This window comes from Mesoplodon mirus (genome assembly GCF_964341445.2).
Source record: "Mesoplodon mirus genome assembly, chromosome: 15".
Taxonomy (NCBI): Eukaryota; Metazoa; Chordata; class Mammalia; order Artiodactyla; family Ziphiidae; genus Mesoplodon; species Mesoplodon mirus.
In genome coordinates this window covers 44,746,595-44,763,530 of record NC_138991.1, presented here as the reverse complement: position 1 = coordinate 44,763,530, position 16,936 = coordinate 44,746,595, and the positions used below count along the sequence as shown (strand labels likewise).

General features: G+C 48.4%; 1 protein-coding gene across 1 annotated transcript in view; it reads left to right on the top strand.

The window, feature by feature from the left end:
* KATNIP (katanin interacting protein) overlaps positions 1 to 16,936 on the top strand; it is a 198,147-nt gene that overhangs the window by 119,337 nt on the left and 61,874 nt on the right. The window contains exons 11-13 of the mRNA XM_082600399.1: positions 86 to 204; positions 1,781 to 1,883; positions 6,166 to 6,381. Of these exons, the coding sequence (XP_082456525.1) occupies positions 86 to 204; positions 1,781 to 1,883; positions 6,166 to 6,381 (438 nt within the window). The remainder of the gene's footprint in view (positions 1 to 85; positions 205 to 1,780; positions 1,884 to 6,165; positions 6,382 to 16,936) is intronic.

The window sequence follows — 16,936 nt, the reverse complement described above, 5'->3', positions numbered from 1 at the left end:
TCCCTTTGACGGTGGCTCTGCTGTGTCTTGGGCCAGGAGGGTCGCCTTGGACATCTGTTTAATAAGCTTTTCCATCCTCCCTCAGCTGCCCTCCATCACCGCGGCAACGAGCACAGCGACCAGCACGCAGGAGCAGTCCAGGGCAGCAGGGGGAGCCAGAGCCGTCGGTGAAGCCATCGACAGAAGCGGCCTTCTGGGGAGCAGGTACTTATCGAGGCAGCTTCAAAACAAAAACAGCAACCCGTAGCCATCCAGCCACGAGGATCTTATTAACTGAGGTTTTTCTTTGCATTATGATTCCAGACCATTTAAAACTGCTCCCTTAGACTGCATCCCCCCTCACCCTCCCTCCAACCCAGAAGCCTGAAATTGACTTGATTCCTTTCAGACACATGTCTCTTGGCTTGTTCAGTTCCCTTCAGCCCATGTAAAACTTCAGTCTCCTCAAAGGTTTCCACGGAAGCAGCCCACGCGGCAGACAGTGACCCAAGGCAGTGTCCTCTGAACCTTCTTTTCTCTATTCAGAGTTTGTTCAAATGCAGCATTCTCTTCCGTTCACACATAGCATCAGTGATTGGCACTGTCAAGTTTCATTATCAAAATAAAGCCTTTCCCGTAGTCATCAGGCAACACTGATCTTCAGAAAGATGCACCATGCCGAGCCAATAGCTTCAAGCATGCATTTGAGCCCCACCATGCTCCCCGGGCCGCTGTGCAGAGCTGGGCGCGTGGTAGTCTGTGCAGTGCCCATGCCTGGCTGAGCGGTGAGCGCAGCTGAAATCCAGCCTCCACAGTGGTCGCTAAGCTGAGGCTCTGGCCTGAGGCTGCACCAGCCCCGAAAGGAGTGGGGGCTTTTTCTCTGCACAAAGGAGGAATTTCCTGGCCAGTCTATGTACCCTCCAGATCTGTGTCCATCCAGAGGGTGTTTGCCTTTGATAATTTGTAGAAAAACTCTGAATAGGCTAAAGGCAGTGCTAGCCACTCCTCCAGGAGTCTGCACACCCCAGATTCGAAACCATGCTGTGGACCATTGTGGCCATAAATAAGAACTTGAAGTTTCCTCCGCGAGTGAAAGGGCTGGGCCATGAGGATATGTTACATCAGATACAGATACAGGATATATTACAAGCAGCACACACATCACCAAATGCTTCTTTCTTCATCATCAAGATCCTTTGTGCTTCAGGGTCTTGGGAGTTCTCAGCCTTAAACAGCACAAGTAGGGTGTGTTTGCAGACAACTCTCTGCTAGGTTTGGAATGCTGTGTCCTCAGAAACTAGAGATGCAAGGCAGGTCACTAGATCAGGAGCTGGCAAACTTTTTCAGTAAAGGGCCAGATAGCAAATACTTCAGGCTTTTCACTTTTTGTTTGTTTGTTTGTTTTAACAACGCTTTAACAACGTAAAAACCATTCTTAGCTTGCAGGCCACACAGAAACAGGCTTCGGGCTGCGTTTGACCTGCAGGCTGTATGTACTGTGTAGACACCCGCTCTAGACTCTTACAGCCTAGCAGTCAGCTTAAGGAGATCAGCTGGCCATCTGGCCCCAAGCAATTTCTCTTACTTGGCCCTTCTTTCATCGCTAATTGTACAATTATTTATAAAGGGAGAAAACCAGCTGGTGTGCGCCTTTGATCTGTCTGCGGGGGTGTGAGTATTTTCGTCTCAAATTGTTACTTCTCTCTGAAATAGAAAAGTAAGCCTGGTACCCTTGATGGGAACGTTCTCTATGATGTATCCTTACTATCATACCTGTTTGCTAAAACAAAATCAATTTCAGACACCAGCAGAAGGTTCTGAAAGTCCTCCAGGCCATCGAAAGTGACTCCGCCCAACTCAGCCAGGCTGTTTCACCCACTGAGGAGCAAGTTCTGGACCCAGAGGTGAGAACCTTGACTTATGCGGGTTTCTTAAGACATTCATGTCTTGCCTGGAGGCTGAGGGAGGAAGGGCCCCTCAGTACAATCATTTCTGTTCGGTGGGAGCTGCTCTGACAGTGGTGAACTTAGCATCTTTCTGCCCCAGTCTCCATCCCCCCTCCTCCCCAGCACATAGACATCCATGAAATGGAGCGTGAAGTTTCAGAAGACAGAAGCCTGTCCACACAAGAGGAAATATAAATAGCCTGTAAGCCCATAGAAAAATATCCAGCATCACTTGTAATCAAGAAATACAAATTAGGGCTTCCCTGGTGGCACAGTGGTTGAGAGTCCGCCTGCTGATTGCCCCGGTCCGGGAAGATCCCCCATGCCGCGGAGCAGCTGGGCCTGTGAGCCATGGCCGCTGAGCCTGCGCGTCCGGAGCCTGTGCTCCGCAATGGGGGAGGCCACAACAGTGAGAGGCCCATGAACCACCCCCCCCAAAAAAAAAAAACAAATTAGAGCAACCTTAACATCCCATTTGACGTTAACAAATCTCAGTTAACAAATTATTTTTGATGATAACCTCTAGCACTGGCAAGGTTACAGTAAAACTGGCAGTCTTACCCTGCTGGCAGCAATAGAAATGGGTGGAAAGCTTTTGAAAAGCCTAAAGGCTCTTAGGAAGAGCCTTAGAAATACTTATGTCTTCCAGCCCGACGATCCCACTTTCTTACCCTGAAGAAATCACTCAACAGAAATAAAACTATAGGCGCAAAAATGTCTATTGCACAATTATTGGAAGTAGGGAAAGGTGAGAGAAAAAAACACAGAAATAACATAAATGTCTCACAATAGTAGAGTTAATCAGGAAAGTATGATACATCAGCACAATGCAGTCGTGTACAAGGATGGAAATTTTCATTATGGAGATTATGCAGATAGAAAATGTTAAGGATATAAAATTAGCTGCAAAAAGTGATGTTCATCTTCATCGAGTCCAATACAATTGCAGCGACTGGACAAGGATATGGCTGTGAGCGGGTCGATGGAGCTGCGACATGAACGGTGAAAGGGCAAGGTAGCATCAGGGTGGAGGGATAATGGATGATGCTTTTCTCTTTTGGGTCAAAAGGTGTGTGTCCAGCACATCCTCTCATCTCTTCCTCTACCCAAGCCTTTCTTATAACTATTTGGTTCAGTGGTCACCCATCTTGTGATTGGCCAATGGGGACTTAACAGGAAGCCCTCCCAAGGTCACACGTAAAGCTCATATGAAAGCAGAAAGAGCCCTGCTCCAGCCCAGACTGGAGTTCTGGCTTGAAGTCTGGCATCATCATTAAGAGGTCGTGTGACCTTACATAAGCCTCTTAAGCTGTCTGGTCCTGGGGGTGTGTGACTGTCAAACTGGGTAAATAATCCACAGCCCACACGGCCACTGTGCAGCTGGAAGAGGAAAGGTCTGTGAGGGCAGATGGCTCGGTGCCTGGCACAAGGCAAGGAGGAATCAGGAAATATGCCGTCTAAAAAAATCTGGGGAAAGCAAAGCTTTGTTCCCCCCTGTATGGCATAGTTGCTTTCTTACCTATGAAGATCCTAAGTGTGGTGAAACCTCAGCCATATTAAAAAGAGCCTGGATGGATCAAGTCTCCTTATATTATAGGAGACAGAAAACCCAGTGCAAACTGACTTATAAAACAAAGAGAAGGGCTTCCCTGGTGGCGCAGTGGTTGAGAGTCCGCCTGCGATGCAGGGGACACGTGTTCGTGCCCCGGTCTGGGAAGATCCCACATGCCGCAGAGCGGCTGGGCCCGTGAGCCATGGCCACTGAGCCTGCGCGTCCGGAGCCTGTGCTCCACAACGGGAGAGGCCACAACAGTGAGAGGCCCACGTACTGCAAAAAAAAAACAAAAACAAAGAGAAGAAAAATGACACATTTCTTTGTACTGAATGCCGTAGTCGGGATCAAGTAGGGCTTGATCCAGAAGCTCACACTATGTCTGTACTGTGTCAGCTGCATCTTGAGCCTCATCCCCACCTCAATGCCCAGTCCCAGCTCTGCTCTTTCCCTGTGACCCCTCAATAGCTAGAGTGATTCCCACCTCTTGCCCTTATACCCTCAGACCCCACGGTCAGGAGAAAAGAGCAGTTTCTCCACACACAGATCTGAAACTGGGTCATGTGCCCATCACTGAGCCATTCCCTCCAGGTGGCCCGGGTAACAGGACACACTGATCAGTTGGACCAGTTCATCTCCTCCTTAGGGTAGGAAAGTGTCCATCCCCCATACCTCATGGCTGAGAAAAGAGAAGGAGCAGCTTCACCAAAGGAAAAGCAGGTGGTCTTGTTGAGAGCGGGGCAGTGAACGCCAGGGACCAGAAGCTTGCCAGCCAGTGTTTGCCTCAGACCCCTCGATCCTAAATCGAGCAGGGGCGGCCATCGGGTTGCAACGCTGACAAGTTGTGACACTTCCTTAGTTAATAGACCCTTCAGCTTCTTCGTTTAGAAACCCCGCTGCAGGAATTTGCACATCTTAGATTGCACTGTGCGTGAGATCCAGCAGCCCCTCCTCGAGGCAGCTCGCCTCCCATCTGGCCTCCTCCCAACGGCCAACAACCACGGTGACCAGCGCCGCATCCTCACGCCTCCCACGGGGCGCACCTGGCAGCGGAACGCGCCTCCCAAGCACGAGTTCATTAACCTCCCGATCCCCGAGGCTTGAGCCGGGCCAGTAGAGTTTTATCACCATCCTGCCTGCCTGGGACTCAGGCCCAGGGTAGCAGAGAGCTTGGCCTGGGCCCACAAGGCCCCGCGGCAGAGAAGGAGGAAGCCGTGGGGTCTGCTAATAAACACAGCCCCTGCGTTCCTTCCGGGAGCTGACAACTGACTTCCCTCCCTGCATGTCCCCATCCCATCACCTGACAATCAAGGCTCATCCAAACACACGCTGAGAGCACTAGCACGTCTCGCTGGCTATTAATTAAAAAAATAAGTAGGGAACAGTTGCTGTTCATTTGCTCAGCTTCCTGCTCACAGAACCATCGCAGATTACGGTGTTAATTAAGAGAGGGCATGTGCATGCGGGGAAGGTACCATTTTCTGAACGGCTGATCCGTGGCGACCAGCACTGCAGTCGGAGCCCGAAGGGGCCTCGGGAAGCCATTCCGCGGTGTGGCTTGATTAATGGCATCCACGACCTCTCAGACCAGACAACCTACCCGCGAAGGAGGCAGGCATTAAAATCCATGGAGGAGAGAAATGGGCGGAAATGGCCACTTACAGAGTGCACGCAGGCCAGGACTGCTGACCGGTTCTTCTCCGGGTGTGTATCCCACTTAATCTCTGGAACAGGGTTGTCAGATCTATGGTGTCATCTCCTGGTCCCCAACCAGGCAGGGGGATGTCAACTGACTTGTCCAGGGTCCTGTGTTATCTACTGTGTTACATAGGCCATCTGCTAGGCTACCACAACCAAGTACCACAGACTGGGTGGCTTAAACAGCAGAGACTTCTTTTCTCACAGTTCTGGAAGCAAATCCAAGGTCCAGGTGTGGGCAAGCTGGGTTTCTCCAGCTTCTCACTGAGTCCCCACATGGCCTTTGCTTCGTGCCTGCCCATCCCTGGTCTCTCTCTAGGTGTCCAAATGTCCTCTTCTTGTAAGGACATCAGTCAGAATGGATTAGGCCCACCCTAATGGCCTCATTTTAACTTAATTACCTCTTTAAAGGCCCTGTCTCCAAACAGTCACCTTCTGAGCTACTAGGGTTTGGGCTTCAGTATCTGAATTTGTGTGTGGAGGACACAATTTAGCCCAAAACACAAGCCCAATTCAGCATGAGTTGTGACATGCCTATAGGACATGAACCCTTGGTAGTGGGTGAGAAAAGTACGTGTTCAGGCAGAATCTGATGCCTTTTAAACATTCTTTGTTATTTGCAGACTCTTACAGAAAATACTAAGTGCCAGGGTTCATAGTAAGGTGTTTTTTTTTTTTTGGCCGTACTGCATGGCTTGCGGGATCTTAGTTCCCCGACCAGGGATCGAACCTGGGCCCGGCAGTGAAATTGCCAAGTCCTAGCCACTGGACCACCAGGAAATTCCTCTAGTAACTATGTTTGAAATGCCTTACAAACATGAGCTCATTTAATCTCCATGATAACCATCTGTAATGGGTGCTCTTCTTATCCTCATTGTACAGAGGGGGAAACCCGGCCACTGAGCGATTAAATACCTTGTCATTTAGTGGTAGAGCTGGATTCCATCTGTTGTGTTTCCATCCTTTGGCATTACTTTTCTCCTCACTAAGGACAAATCGGGACCGAAAGCAGAAGAGATCAAAGATGCCGTCTACGTGACCATGGAAATCCAGTCCAATTGGGGCAGCGCGTCGTGGGTGGGTCTCACGGAAGTGGAATTCTTCGACCGAAACAACACAAAGCTTTATGTGTCGCCTCGCGATGTGGCTGTCCGGAACTCGGACACGCCCGGGGAGCCGGGCCACCTGGTCAGCAGGAACTTAGCTGTAAGTGGAGGCGGCCTTGTGTGAGTCTTGGCCGCATGTTTTGGTGCATTTTTTCTGCCCACGATAAGCCCACGATAAGGGTGTGGGTGCAGCAAGGGGAAGGATGATGTAATCATCCACAGCCATTCATTTGGGCAGGGTGGGGAGGAACCGGAGGGCAAGGTACAGGGAGGGGCCTCCAGCGGCACCCCCCGCCCTGAGCTCTTGCCCAGATCCCTGCTCTGTAGAGGGTTCTTGTGGGGGGTGAGGGGCCAAAGAGGAGCCGGTTCACCCCCTTTATCTACATTGCAGTTTCCCACAGTAACCACCAAACACAGGACCTCGGGATGTCATTGAGGGCAACACCCACGTTTTGTAGATGAAGAAACTAAGGCTTGGACAAGGGCATTGACTTGGCCAAGGTCACACAGCTGGAAGGTCGGGGAGGGGGGAGGGGGGGCGGTGCAAATGCACCCCCTGCAGCCTGGCCCAGGGCCAGGGTCCTGCTTCCCTGGGGCATGGAGTACGCACCCAGCAAATGTGGAACATCACTTTCTTTTAAATATCTGAAAGTTAAAAAAAGAAGAGTACTGGCATTTTCTCTTCCTGCTGCTTGCAAGCTGGACACAGGAGACTAGACAGACCACCCAGCACTGACATCTTTATGGTGCTCCGTGCTTCAGCATCAGTCACCGTGACCTCTGGGAGGGGCCCGAGATATGGGGAATAGAGGTTGCCTTTGGGCCACGGAACTGGCTGAGCAAGGGACAGGGCAATAGGAAGACTTTCCCTTGGATGCTTTTTTGCACCTTTTAAATTTCCTGCGACGTACATGTATTTGCTATTCCAAAGAACAAATTATTAATTTTTTAAAGGTATTGAAAATGAAGACAATTGCCACATGTTCAGTTCTTGCTTTGTGCCCAGCACCACGCTAAGTGTGTTGTGTGTATAGTCTTATTTAAACGAAACAGTGTACAGGCTGGAGAAGCAGAAAGGCCTGGGTTCAAAGCTTAATCACTTACAGCTTCATGATCGTGGGCAACTCACCTAACATCTACTTTGATTTCCTCGTCTGTAAAATGGGGGTAATAATAATACTTACCTTGATACGATGTTTTAAGGATCACATGTAAATATGATCCTCACTGTTCAAAAGGGCTCCAAAACATTAGCTGTTACTGTTTCCGTTGTTACTAGTCGTCGTAGCAGTAATACCACTATGAAGTAAATATTATTGCCATTTAAAGAAAAAGAAGCAAGAAAGGAGGGCTTTGAAATCCCCAGCTCTAGAGACCCAGGTTCTGGTCTTGACTCTCTAGCCTTGGGCATCTTACCCACCTTCTCTGAGAGTCACTTTTTTCTGCCCCCTGTAGAATGGGAGTGGAGGGCCTGGATAATTCATATGATTCTTATTTTGCCAGCAAAAGAAACTGAGTCTGGCTCTCTTTAGCAAATTTTTGAAAAGAAATTTGTTGCAAGGCTTTTGAGTAGCTGGCGTATTCACTGTCACCCAGGCCAAAAGAGGACAGGCCCTGTGAGCAACTTGGGGTTCTGGGTAGCATCCCGGGATGCATGAATACCGAGAGTTTGGTCTTCTTTTTTTTGGTGGGGGGGGAGGGTGCAGTGTTTGTTGGTTGATTGGTTGGTTCGTTGGTTTGTCATCTTGTCATTCTGCTGGAGATATCCAGTCCAGGAAAGGAAGGCTGATGGACCAACCTGGCTAGGAGGGCCAGGCACCTTGGTGCCAGTTCCACTAAGATGCCCCAGTGGGGCAGGGAGGGAATTTTCCCTGAAGAAATTTGTGGTTGTTACTGAAAGAAAGGCAGGGTAGATGTGAGATAGCCAGAAAACACAGCCTGTCCATAGGGTTGGGCTGAGTGGTTTCTGAGCCCACTCAGATCAGCAGCTATGGGACCTTGAGAGAAACAGGTCATGGCCACTTGGACGCTCTGGCCTTGCATTCCCTGCTCTGCTCTCTGCTTCAAGTCTGTAGGCTCCCGTGCAAGCTGCTGAGGCTTGGACCAGCCCTTGCGAAACCTCTCCCGTCCCCCTCGTGCACAAAGCAGTGGCATTTTGGAAGCCTACTGTACAGAACAGAGCATACCAGGGACGATAAGAAGCATCACTGGATTTAATGGGGACAAAGTCTGATGATTGCTCTCCCCTTTTCTCCGTTTAGCAGAGGCTGATGAGCATTGCCATGTGATAGCAGTGAGGACTTTGGCCCGGGGTTTTGGTGGGTTTCGTTTTTGGGGTTTTTTTGTTTTTTTTTTAAACTTGGGGCCCTGAGGCAGCTGTCTCACCCTGGGCTGCTAGATCTCCGGGCCCAGCTGTGCGTGGGCTGGATTCCCCCTGCTGCCCTGGCCTGGGATCTCTCTGATAGTCGCCCTATGAACCACGCCTGGGGCCACCAGAACACACTGCCTCTCAGAACCATTCAGTTTCACTGGGGTCTCGGGCATCTCTCATTGAATCCTCACATGAACCTCGGGATGACTTTCCCCATCTGATAAACGAGAAAACCAAGTCTCAGGGAGGATGAGTGACTCGTCCAGGCCACACTGCTGTGGAGTGGTGGGGCTCGGCTGAAAGCTGAGGAAAAGATACCTGAAAGCAGAGTCTGGGTTTGAAAGAGAAGTTGCCTCAGTGGAGGTGAATGAGGGGCGTGCGGGGGGCTGTATGAGTGCCCCGTGTTCAGTGCAAACCCTCCTTCCTGCCCTGCCCACCCCATCTCTCTCATCGCCACCCCCAGGCCCATGGCTTCAAGTTGGCTCCAAATTTATATGCCCAGCCCTGCCTGCTTACGAGTTCCTGACTTGAATGTCAGCTTCTGCTCAACATCTCAGACTTCCGAGACCTGAAACTTGAGTGTTGATTCCCTGGCCCACGCCCTCATCTCTTCCTCCTCCAGCTCAGTAAATGGCATCCCCATCCACTCAGCTGCCAAGCCCACCACTTAAGAGTCTTCCTTGGTTGCCCCACGCCCCTTCCCCTTCCAACACATCAGGAAGTCCTATTGATTCCACCTCCAACATGGAGCCTGGATCTGGCCCCTTCTCTCCATTTCCACTGGTCCTTCCCAAGTCTGATCAGCTGCTCCCTCTCACTGGAACTATTAAGTGGTCTCCTCTCTCATTCCTTTCTTCCATTCTTGCCCCCATCCACTCCATTTTCCACTCTGTATCCAAGGGACCTTTAACAAATGTCAGCTTGCAGCCCTCCCCTGCTTAAAACCCCTGCCTTGACTTTCTGGGGAAAATTGGATGCCTCTCTGTGGCCCCAGAGGCTGTCTGTGAACCAGCTCCCTCTCCACCTGCCTCACATACCAGGGCTCCCTCCTTCTCCTCTGACCTGCCAAGCTCCTTCTCAACTGTGGGTTCGGCACTTGCTGCCCCCTCTGCCCAGAGCATCCCTCCTCCAGATGTTCATGTGGCTCCTTCCTTTCTCGTCACTCAGATTTCAGCCCAGGTATCACTTTCTCAGCAAGACCTTCCTGGACTCTATAAGCTGGAGGAGTCCTGTTCCCTCCCTACGCCAGTCTCTATCACATCAGCTTTTTTCATTTTCTTCAGACCACTTCCCACTATCAAAAGTGATTTTGTGGGGCTTCCCTGGTGCCGCAGTGGTTGAGAGTCCGCCTGCCGATGCAGGGGACGCGGGTTCGTGCCCCAGTCCGGGAAGATCCCACATGCCACAGAGCGGCTGGGCCCGTGAGCCATGGCCGCTGAGCCTGCGCGTCCGGAGCCTGTGCTCCGCAATGGGAGAGGCCACAACAGTGAGAGGCCCGCGTAACGCAAAAAAAAAAAAAAAAAAAAAAAAAGTGATTTTGTTCACTTGTTTCTGATCTGTCTCCTCCCACCAACCTGTAAGTTCTTGTCTGTCCTATTCACACTATATCCCTATCACATAGAGCAATACATTTTTGAACTTTTAAAAATAAATAATTATAGACTCACAGGAAATCTTTTTTAAAAAACAGTGCAGAAAAGAGAAGAACAATAGAGAAAAATCAACAAACCAAAAGTTGTTTTTTTGGAAGAATCAAGAAAATGAATAAACCTTTAGCTAGACTGAGCAAGAAAAAAAAAGGGGGAAATATTCAAATTACTAAAATCAGGAATGAAAAAGGGGCCATCACTACCAAACTAATAGAAATAAAAAGGATTACAAGGGAATATTATGAACAATTTTATGCCAACAAATTAGATATCCTAGATGAAATGGACAAATTCCTAGAAAGACACAAATTACCAAAACTGAATCAAGAAGAAATAGAAAATCTGAATAGACCTATAGCAAGAAAAGAGATTGAATTAGTGATCAATAAAAAACTTCCCACAAAGAAAAGCCCGGGACCAGATGGCTTCACTGGTGAATCTTACCAAATATTTAAAGAATTAGCACCGAGCCTCACAAACTAAAATATAGAAGAAGAGAGAACACTTCCCAACTCATTCTCTGAGGCCAGTATTACCCTGATACCAAAACCAGAAAAAGCCATCACAAGAAAACTACAGACCAGTATCCCTTATGAATATAGATGTAAAAATCCTCAACAAAACATTAACAAATCAAATCTAGCAGTCTATAAAAAGATTTATATATCAAGACCTAGTGGAGTTTATTCCAGGAATGCAAAGTTGTTCAACATGTGGAAATTAACAGAATACAACATATTAATAGAATAAAGCAGGAAATAACCACATGATGTCTTAATAGACACAGAAAAGGCATTTGATAAAATTCAACATTCTTTCATGATAATACATCAACAAACCAAGAATAGAAGGAAACATCCTCAGTCTGATAAAGGGCATCTATGAAAACCCACAGCTAACATCCTACTGAATGGTGGAAGACTGAAAGCTTTCCCTCTAAGGCCAGGAATGGGACAAGGACGCCTGCTTTCATCACTTCTATTCAGCATTGTACTGGAGATTCTACCCAAGGAAGTTAAGCTAGAAAATGAAATAAGATGTTGGAAAGGAAGAAATAAACTATATTTGCAGGTGAAACGATCTTATATACAGAAAATCTTAAAGAATTCACAGAAGTTACTGGTAAAGCTAACATCGAGTTCAGCAAGCTTAGAGAATAAAAGATCAATATACAGAAATCAGTAGTATTCCTATACACTAACAATGAACCATCCGAAAAGGAAATTAAGACATTTCCATTTATAATAGTTTGATGCTATTTAAGAATAAAATACTTAAGAATAGACTTCACCAAATAAGTGAAAGACTTGTACACTGAAAAGTACAAAATATTGTTGACAGAAATTAAAAAGACCTAAATGATGAAAGATGAAAAGATATCTGTGTTCATGGATTGGAAGACTTAATGCCATTGATATGGCAGTGCTCCCAAATTATCTACAGATTCAATGTAATCCTGCTACCTTTTTTGTGGAAATTGACAAGCTGGTTCTAAAGTGTATAATGGAAGTTCAAAGAACCCAGAAGAGCCAAAACAATGTTGGAAAAGGACAAAGTTGGAGGACACTCACTTTGAGTGAGTCCAGTTTCAAAACTTACTACCAAGCCACAGTAATTACGACTGTGTGGTTCTGGCATAAGGATAGACATATAGATCAGTGAAATGGAATTGAGAGTCCAGAAATAGATTCATACATCAATAGTCAATTGATTTTTAACAAGGATGCCAATACCATTTGATGAGGAAAGAATAGTGTCTTTTCAACAAATGGTATTGGAACAACTGGATTTCCACATGCAAAAGAATGAAATTGGACTCCTACACACCATTTACAAAAACTAACTCAATGGGTCAAATACCTTGAAACTTTTATAGTGTTAAGGCTATGAAACTCTTAGAAGAAAACATAGTGTAAATCTTCATAGCCTGGAATTTTTCAATGGAGTTTTAGATACAACATCCAAAGCATAAACAGCAAAAGAAAAAAATAGGTAAATCAGACCTCATCAAAATTTTTAAACAAACAAAAATTTTAAAACATTTTTGCTTCAAAGAATATTATCAAGAAAGTAAAAAGATAACCTACAAAAAAGGAGAAAATATTTGCAAATCATGTATCTGATAAGGGTCTTGTATCCAGAATATATGAAGAAAAGGACTCAGACTCAACAACAAAAAGACAAACAACCCAGTGAAAATATGACCAAAGTACTCTGAATAGACATTTCTCCAGAGATGATATACAAATGGCCAATAAGCACATGAAAAGATGCTCAACATCATTAGCCATTAGGGAAATGCTAATCAAAACCATAAAGACGGGCTTCCCTGGTGGCGCAGTCGTTGAGAGTCCGCCTGCCGATGCGGGGGACATGGGTTCGTGCCCCGGTCCGGGAAGATCCCACATGCCGCGGAGCGGCTGGGCCCGTGAGCCATGGCCGCTGAGCCTGCGTGTCCGGAGCCTGTGCTCTGCAACGGGAGAGGCCACAACAGTGAGAGGCCCGCGTACCGCAAAAAAAAATAGAAAAGGAGTTAAGTACTGATACATGCTACAACATGGATAAACTTGAAAGCATTATGCTGAATGACGGACGTCAGACATAGGGATCATATATTGTATGATAGCATTTATATGAAATGTCCAGAATGAGTGAATCCATAGAGACAGAAAGTAGACTAGAGGTTGCCAGGGACTGGGGGAATGTGGGGAATGGGGAGTGACTGCTAAAGGGTTTCTTTTGGGGGTGATAAAAATATGCTAGGAAAAGATAGTGGTGATGGTTGCACCACCTTGTGACTATACTAAAAAACCACTGACTTGGGCCTCCCTGGTGGCGCAGTGGTTGAGAGTCCGCCTGCCGATGCAGGGGATACGGGTTCGTGCCCCGGTCTGGGAGGATCCCATATGCCGCGGAGCGGCTGGGCCCGTGAGCCGTGGCCGCTGGGCCTGCGCATCCGGAGCCTGTGCTCTGCAACGGGAGAGGCCACAACAGTGAGAGGCCCGCATACAGCAAAAAAAAAAAAAAAAAAGAAAAAAAAAAAAAACCACTGACTTGTACACTTTAAAGTGGTAATTTCATGTATGTGAGTTATATCTCAATTTTTTAAAAAGTATAGAGAGGTCCCATGTGCCTTTGCCCAGCTTCCTCCAATGGTAACATCCTATGTGACCATAGTACATTATCAAAACTAGGAAAGTGACATTGGTATAATGTGCAGACCTTCATACACGTGTGTGTGTGTGTAAGTTCTTTTCAGTTTTGTCACATGTAGATTTGTGGAACCACCACCACATCAAGATGCAGAACAACTCCATCACCTCAAAGGAATTCCCTCATGCGACCCTTTATAGTCACCCCTCCCCACCCCTGTCCCTAACCCAGACAGCCACCAACCTATTCTCTATACTTTTTGTCATTTCAAGAATGCTATATACATGGAATCATACTATATGTAACCTTTTTGGGACTGACTTTTCCTTACTCAGTATAATGCCCTTGACACCTAACCAGATTGTTGTATCAAGAGTTTGTTCCTTTTTAAGGTGATAACTTATTAAATCGGGGCTACTTCTGAGGGCAGTCCAGCATCTCCCTGGGGGGGTGTGGATCTGTGTTAGGTTAAAGCTGGAGAAAGCACCTATGTTAGGAGTTAGAAAGTTACCTCCTGAGAGAGGCCTTCTTCTCTGACCATCTGTTCTAAAACAGTCCTTCCATTGGCCATTAATAATTCTCTCATATTTTCTTCATCGAATTTATTTCCCCACCCCCAGCCCCACTTGATTTTTTTTTTCTTGGCAATGTTACTTGTTTGCCTCCCCTCCTGGCACAGAGCTGGTATCTGCTGGGCCAGGCATCCCCCCGCACTCGGTATTTGTTGAGCAAGTGGTTAGCAGATGCCGTTGGCGCCTCCCGCAGGCCCTTGCCCTTCCCACTTTGGTCCCTGCTGGCTCCTCTTCCCACTGCCAGCACACACATTTCTCCAATGGAGGATCTGTTTTCTGGCCTCCAGGGCCCACTTTGCCTCCCCTGTAGCAGGCCCAGACTGGTGGGGAACTGAGCCCCCAGGAGCAGCCCTGAACCTACAGTGATGGGAACCGGGCTGTGGGTACCCCAGCTCCCTTGTCCCGGAAGTGGAGTCACCCTGAGGTGTGTTCCACACTGGTTCCCAGGTTCCCTGGTGACGTGGAGCTCACAGGTGTGCCTAGCCTGGTAACACATTCTTTATGGGATGCCTCTCCCCCTCTCACTTCCCCACCCTCCAACTGGTGTTTCCTTCACTGTCTAAATCAACTCCTTACACTTGCCTTGCCTCAGAGTCTGTTCCTGGGGGAATCCAAACCAACACAGAATGAATGAATGAGTGAATGAATGAATGAATGAATGAATTAAAAACCTAGGTTTAAATCCTCACTCCATCACTTGGGCAAACCACACCTTTGCTGGACTCTGGCCTTCCTTCAGTGACATGGGTGTTACTGCAGTACTCACCTTCCAGGGCTTGGAGAGAACCCAGTGAGATAACGGCGGTGCCCAGGTGTCCTGATTCTTGTTCTGCCATATTTTTTTTTCTTTTTTTTTTGCGGTACACGGGCCTCTCACTGTTGCGGCCTCTCCCGTTGCGGAGCACAGGCTCCGGACGCACAGGCTCAGCGGCCATGGCTCACGGGCCCAGCCGCTCCGCGGCATGTGGGATCTTCCCAGACCGGGGCACGAACCCGTGTCCCCTGCATCGGCAGGCGGACTCTCAACCACTGCGCCACCAGGGAAGCCCTGTTCTGCCATCTTGATTACCACCTGCAATGGGCAGGTGCAGCAGACGCTCTCCTGCTGGCCTGGCACCTGGAGGTTTGCCCAGTGTGCCTTGGGTCAGCCCTCGGCAGCTTCCCGGCAGCCTTCCTCTCGGGGACTCTGTCTGTGGAAAGGAAACAACAGAAGGCCCAGTTGCTAATGAGGCCCAGAGTTACCCACAGGTTAATGTTCTCCGGCTTTGAACACCACGACTCCCACCTAGCCCTCCCGTTATCCCTCCCGCTGACGGAAACGTGATGGGAAATCGATTACAGTCCCCTCGCTTGTGTCTAAGGGTCAGCCTTCAGTCTCTGCCTTTGTCAAGCAGCCTCAGCGACCCATTTTAGGCTCCAGTGAAGAGAAGGAATGAGACTCCCCTGCTGGATTTGAGATGTGCTATCTCTGACCCCTCGCAGCTGCCCAGAGCACTAAAAGTTCTCGTAGAGCTTGAGAAACTTGCCAGAATAAGTCAGAACCCCTTGAACTCATCTCTCCCCCTTAACAAAGCAGCCTCCTCCCTCCTGAAAGGCACCATTGTCACTGGGACAAGCCACCTCTGTCCTCCGCGCAGCTGGAGCCTGAGCCTCACGTCTCCTGGGGGCCAACAGACCCCAGAGGCAGGCACGGTCCTGGGGATGGGAGCCCATGGAGACGCTCTCAAATACGGAGCGATGCTCCTTTTAGATAAAAGGAACAACTTCAGCCAGTGTCAGAGATACAGGTTGCTTATTGGCAGGTGGGACTTGTGACTGTTCAGCCCCTAAGCAGGGACCCTAAACTCATGCCTGCAGGGGCCGGGCAGAAGCATAACCAGGGAGGTGAGGTGGGTGTAGAACAGTAGGGAATGGTGAGGACTGGGGCACCGGAGAGCACCCACCCTGGCCACCAGAGCAGTGTACTCAGCTCCAGCCAACAGCTGTCAGGGACCCCGTGTTGCCGTGTCTCCTAAGTCTGTAGACAAGCCAGACACCTAGCTCTGAGGGGGAGGGGATATCTTCCATCTTTAAGTCTTGGCAACGAATTTGCCTTAAAAAAAAAAAACACTTCATGAGCTAGACAAAATAGCTCTGCCAGCCAGATCAGTTTAGTCTCTTCTTTAAAGTTTCAATGAGAGGACAGATATTAGGAGGTACATTTCACTTATCTGTTCATTTCTTCATTCAACGATTGTTCAAAAAATTCAATTCAAAGACTTTTTTGTCATTTACCATGTGCCAAGGAACTGTGCTGAACACTAAGGGTTCTGGAATGAATTAGAAGAGCTTGCAGCTGAGTGTGCATGTATGTGTATGTGTGCGTGCGTGCGTGCGCATGCGTGTGTTTGTGGGGGGGGTGACATAGACATGAAGACAGGTACTTGTGGGACACTGAGTAAATTATAACCTCAGGGCTTCCCTAGTAAAAAAAAAACAAAAAAAACATCATAACCTCAGGTGTTGCAAGGAGCCGTGGGCACCTGGAGAAGGGAGTGACTGTGTCAAGGGAAGGGGTGACAGTGGGGGAGACAGCACATCTGAGCTGAAGTTCCCAGGGGGAGAAGGGCAGGAGAGTACTGCACTCAGAGGCCCAGACTGTGCAAAGGCACAGAGGCCGAGCCAGCATGGACATATTTGGGAACAACTGTGCGTTTTGTCCAGACATAGAGCAGAAGAGGTACCCAAAGAGATGAGAGGGGGTGACCAGGGCTGAGAAAAGTCCCCCGATTTCACTTTTTCCCATCTGCGTCCCAAACACTCATTATATGAAATGTTGTTGGTGCAAATGAAAATGACAGCAAGGCTCCCCTGCTTCTCTGCCTCTTTGGCCTTGAGAATGGCCTTGGCAGCCTCGCTGGCAGGCGGAAA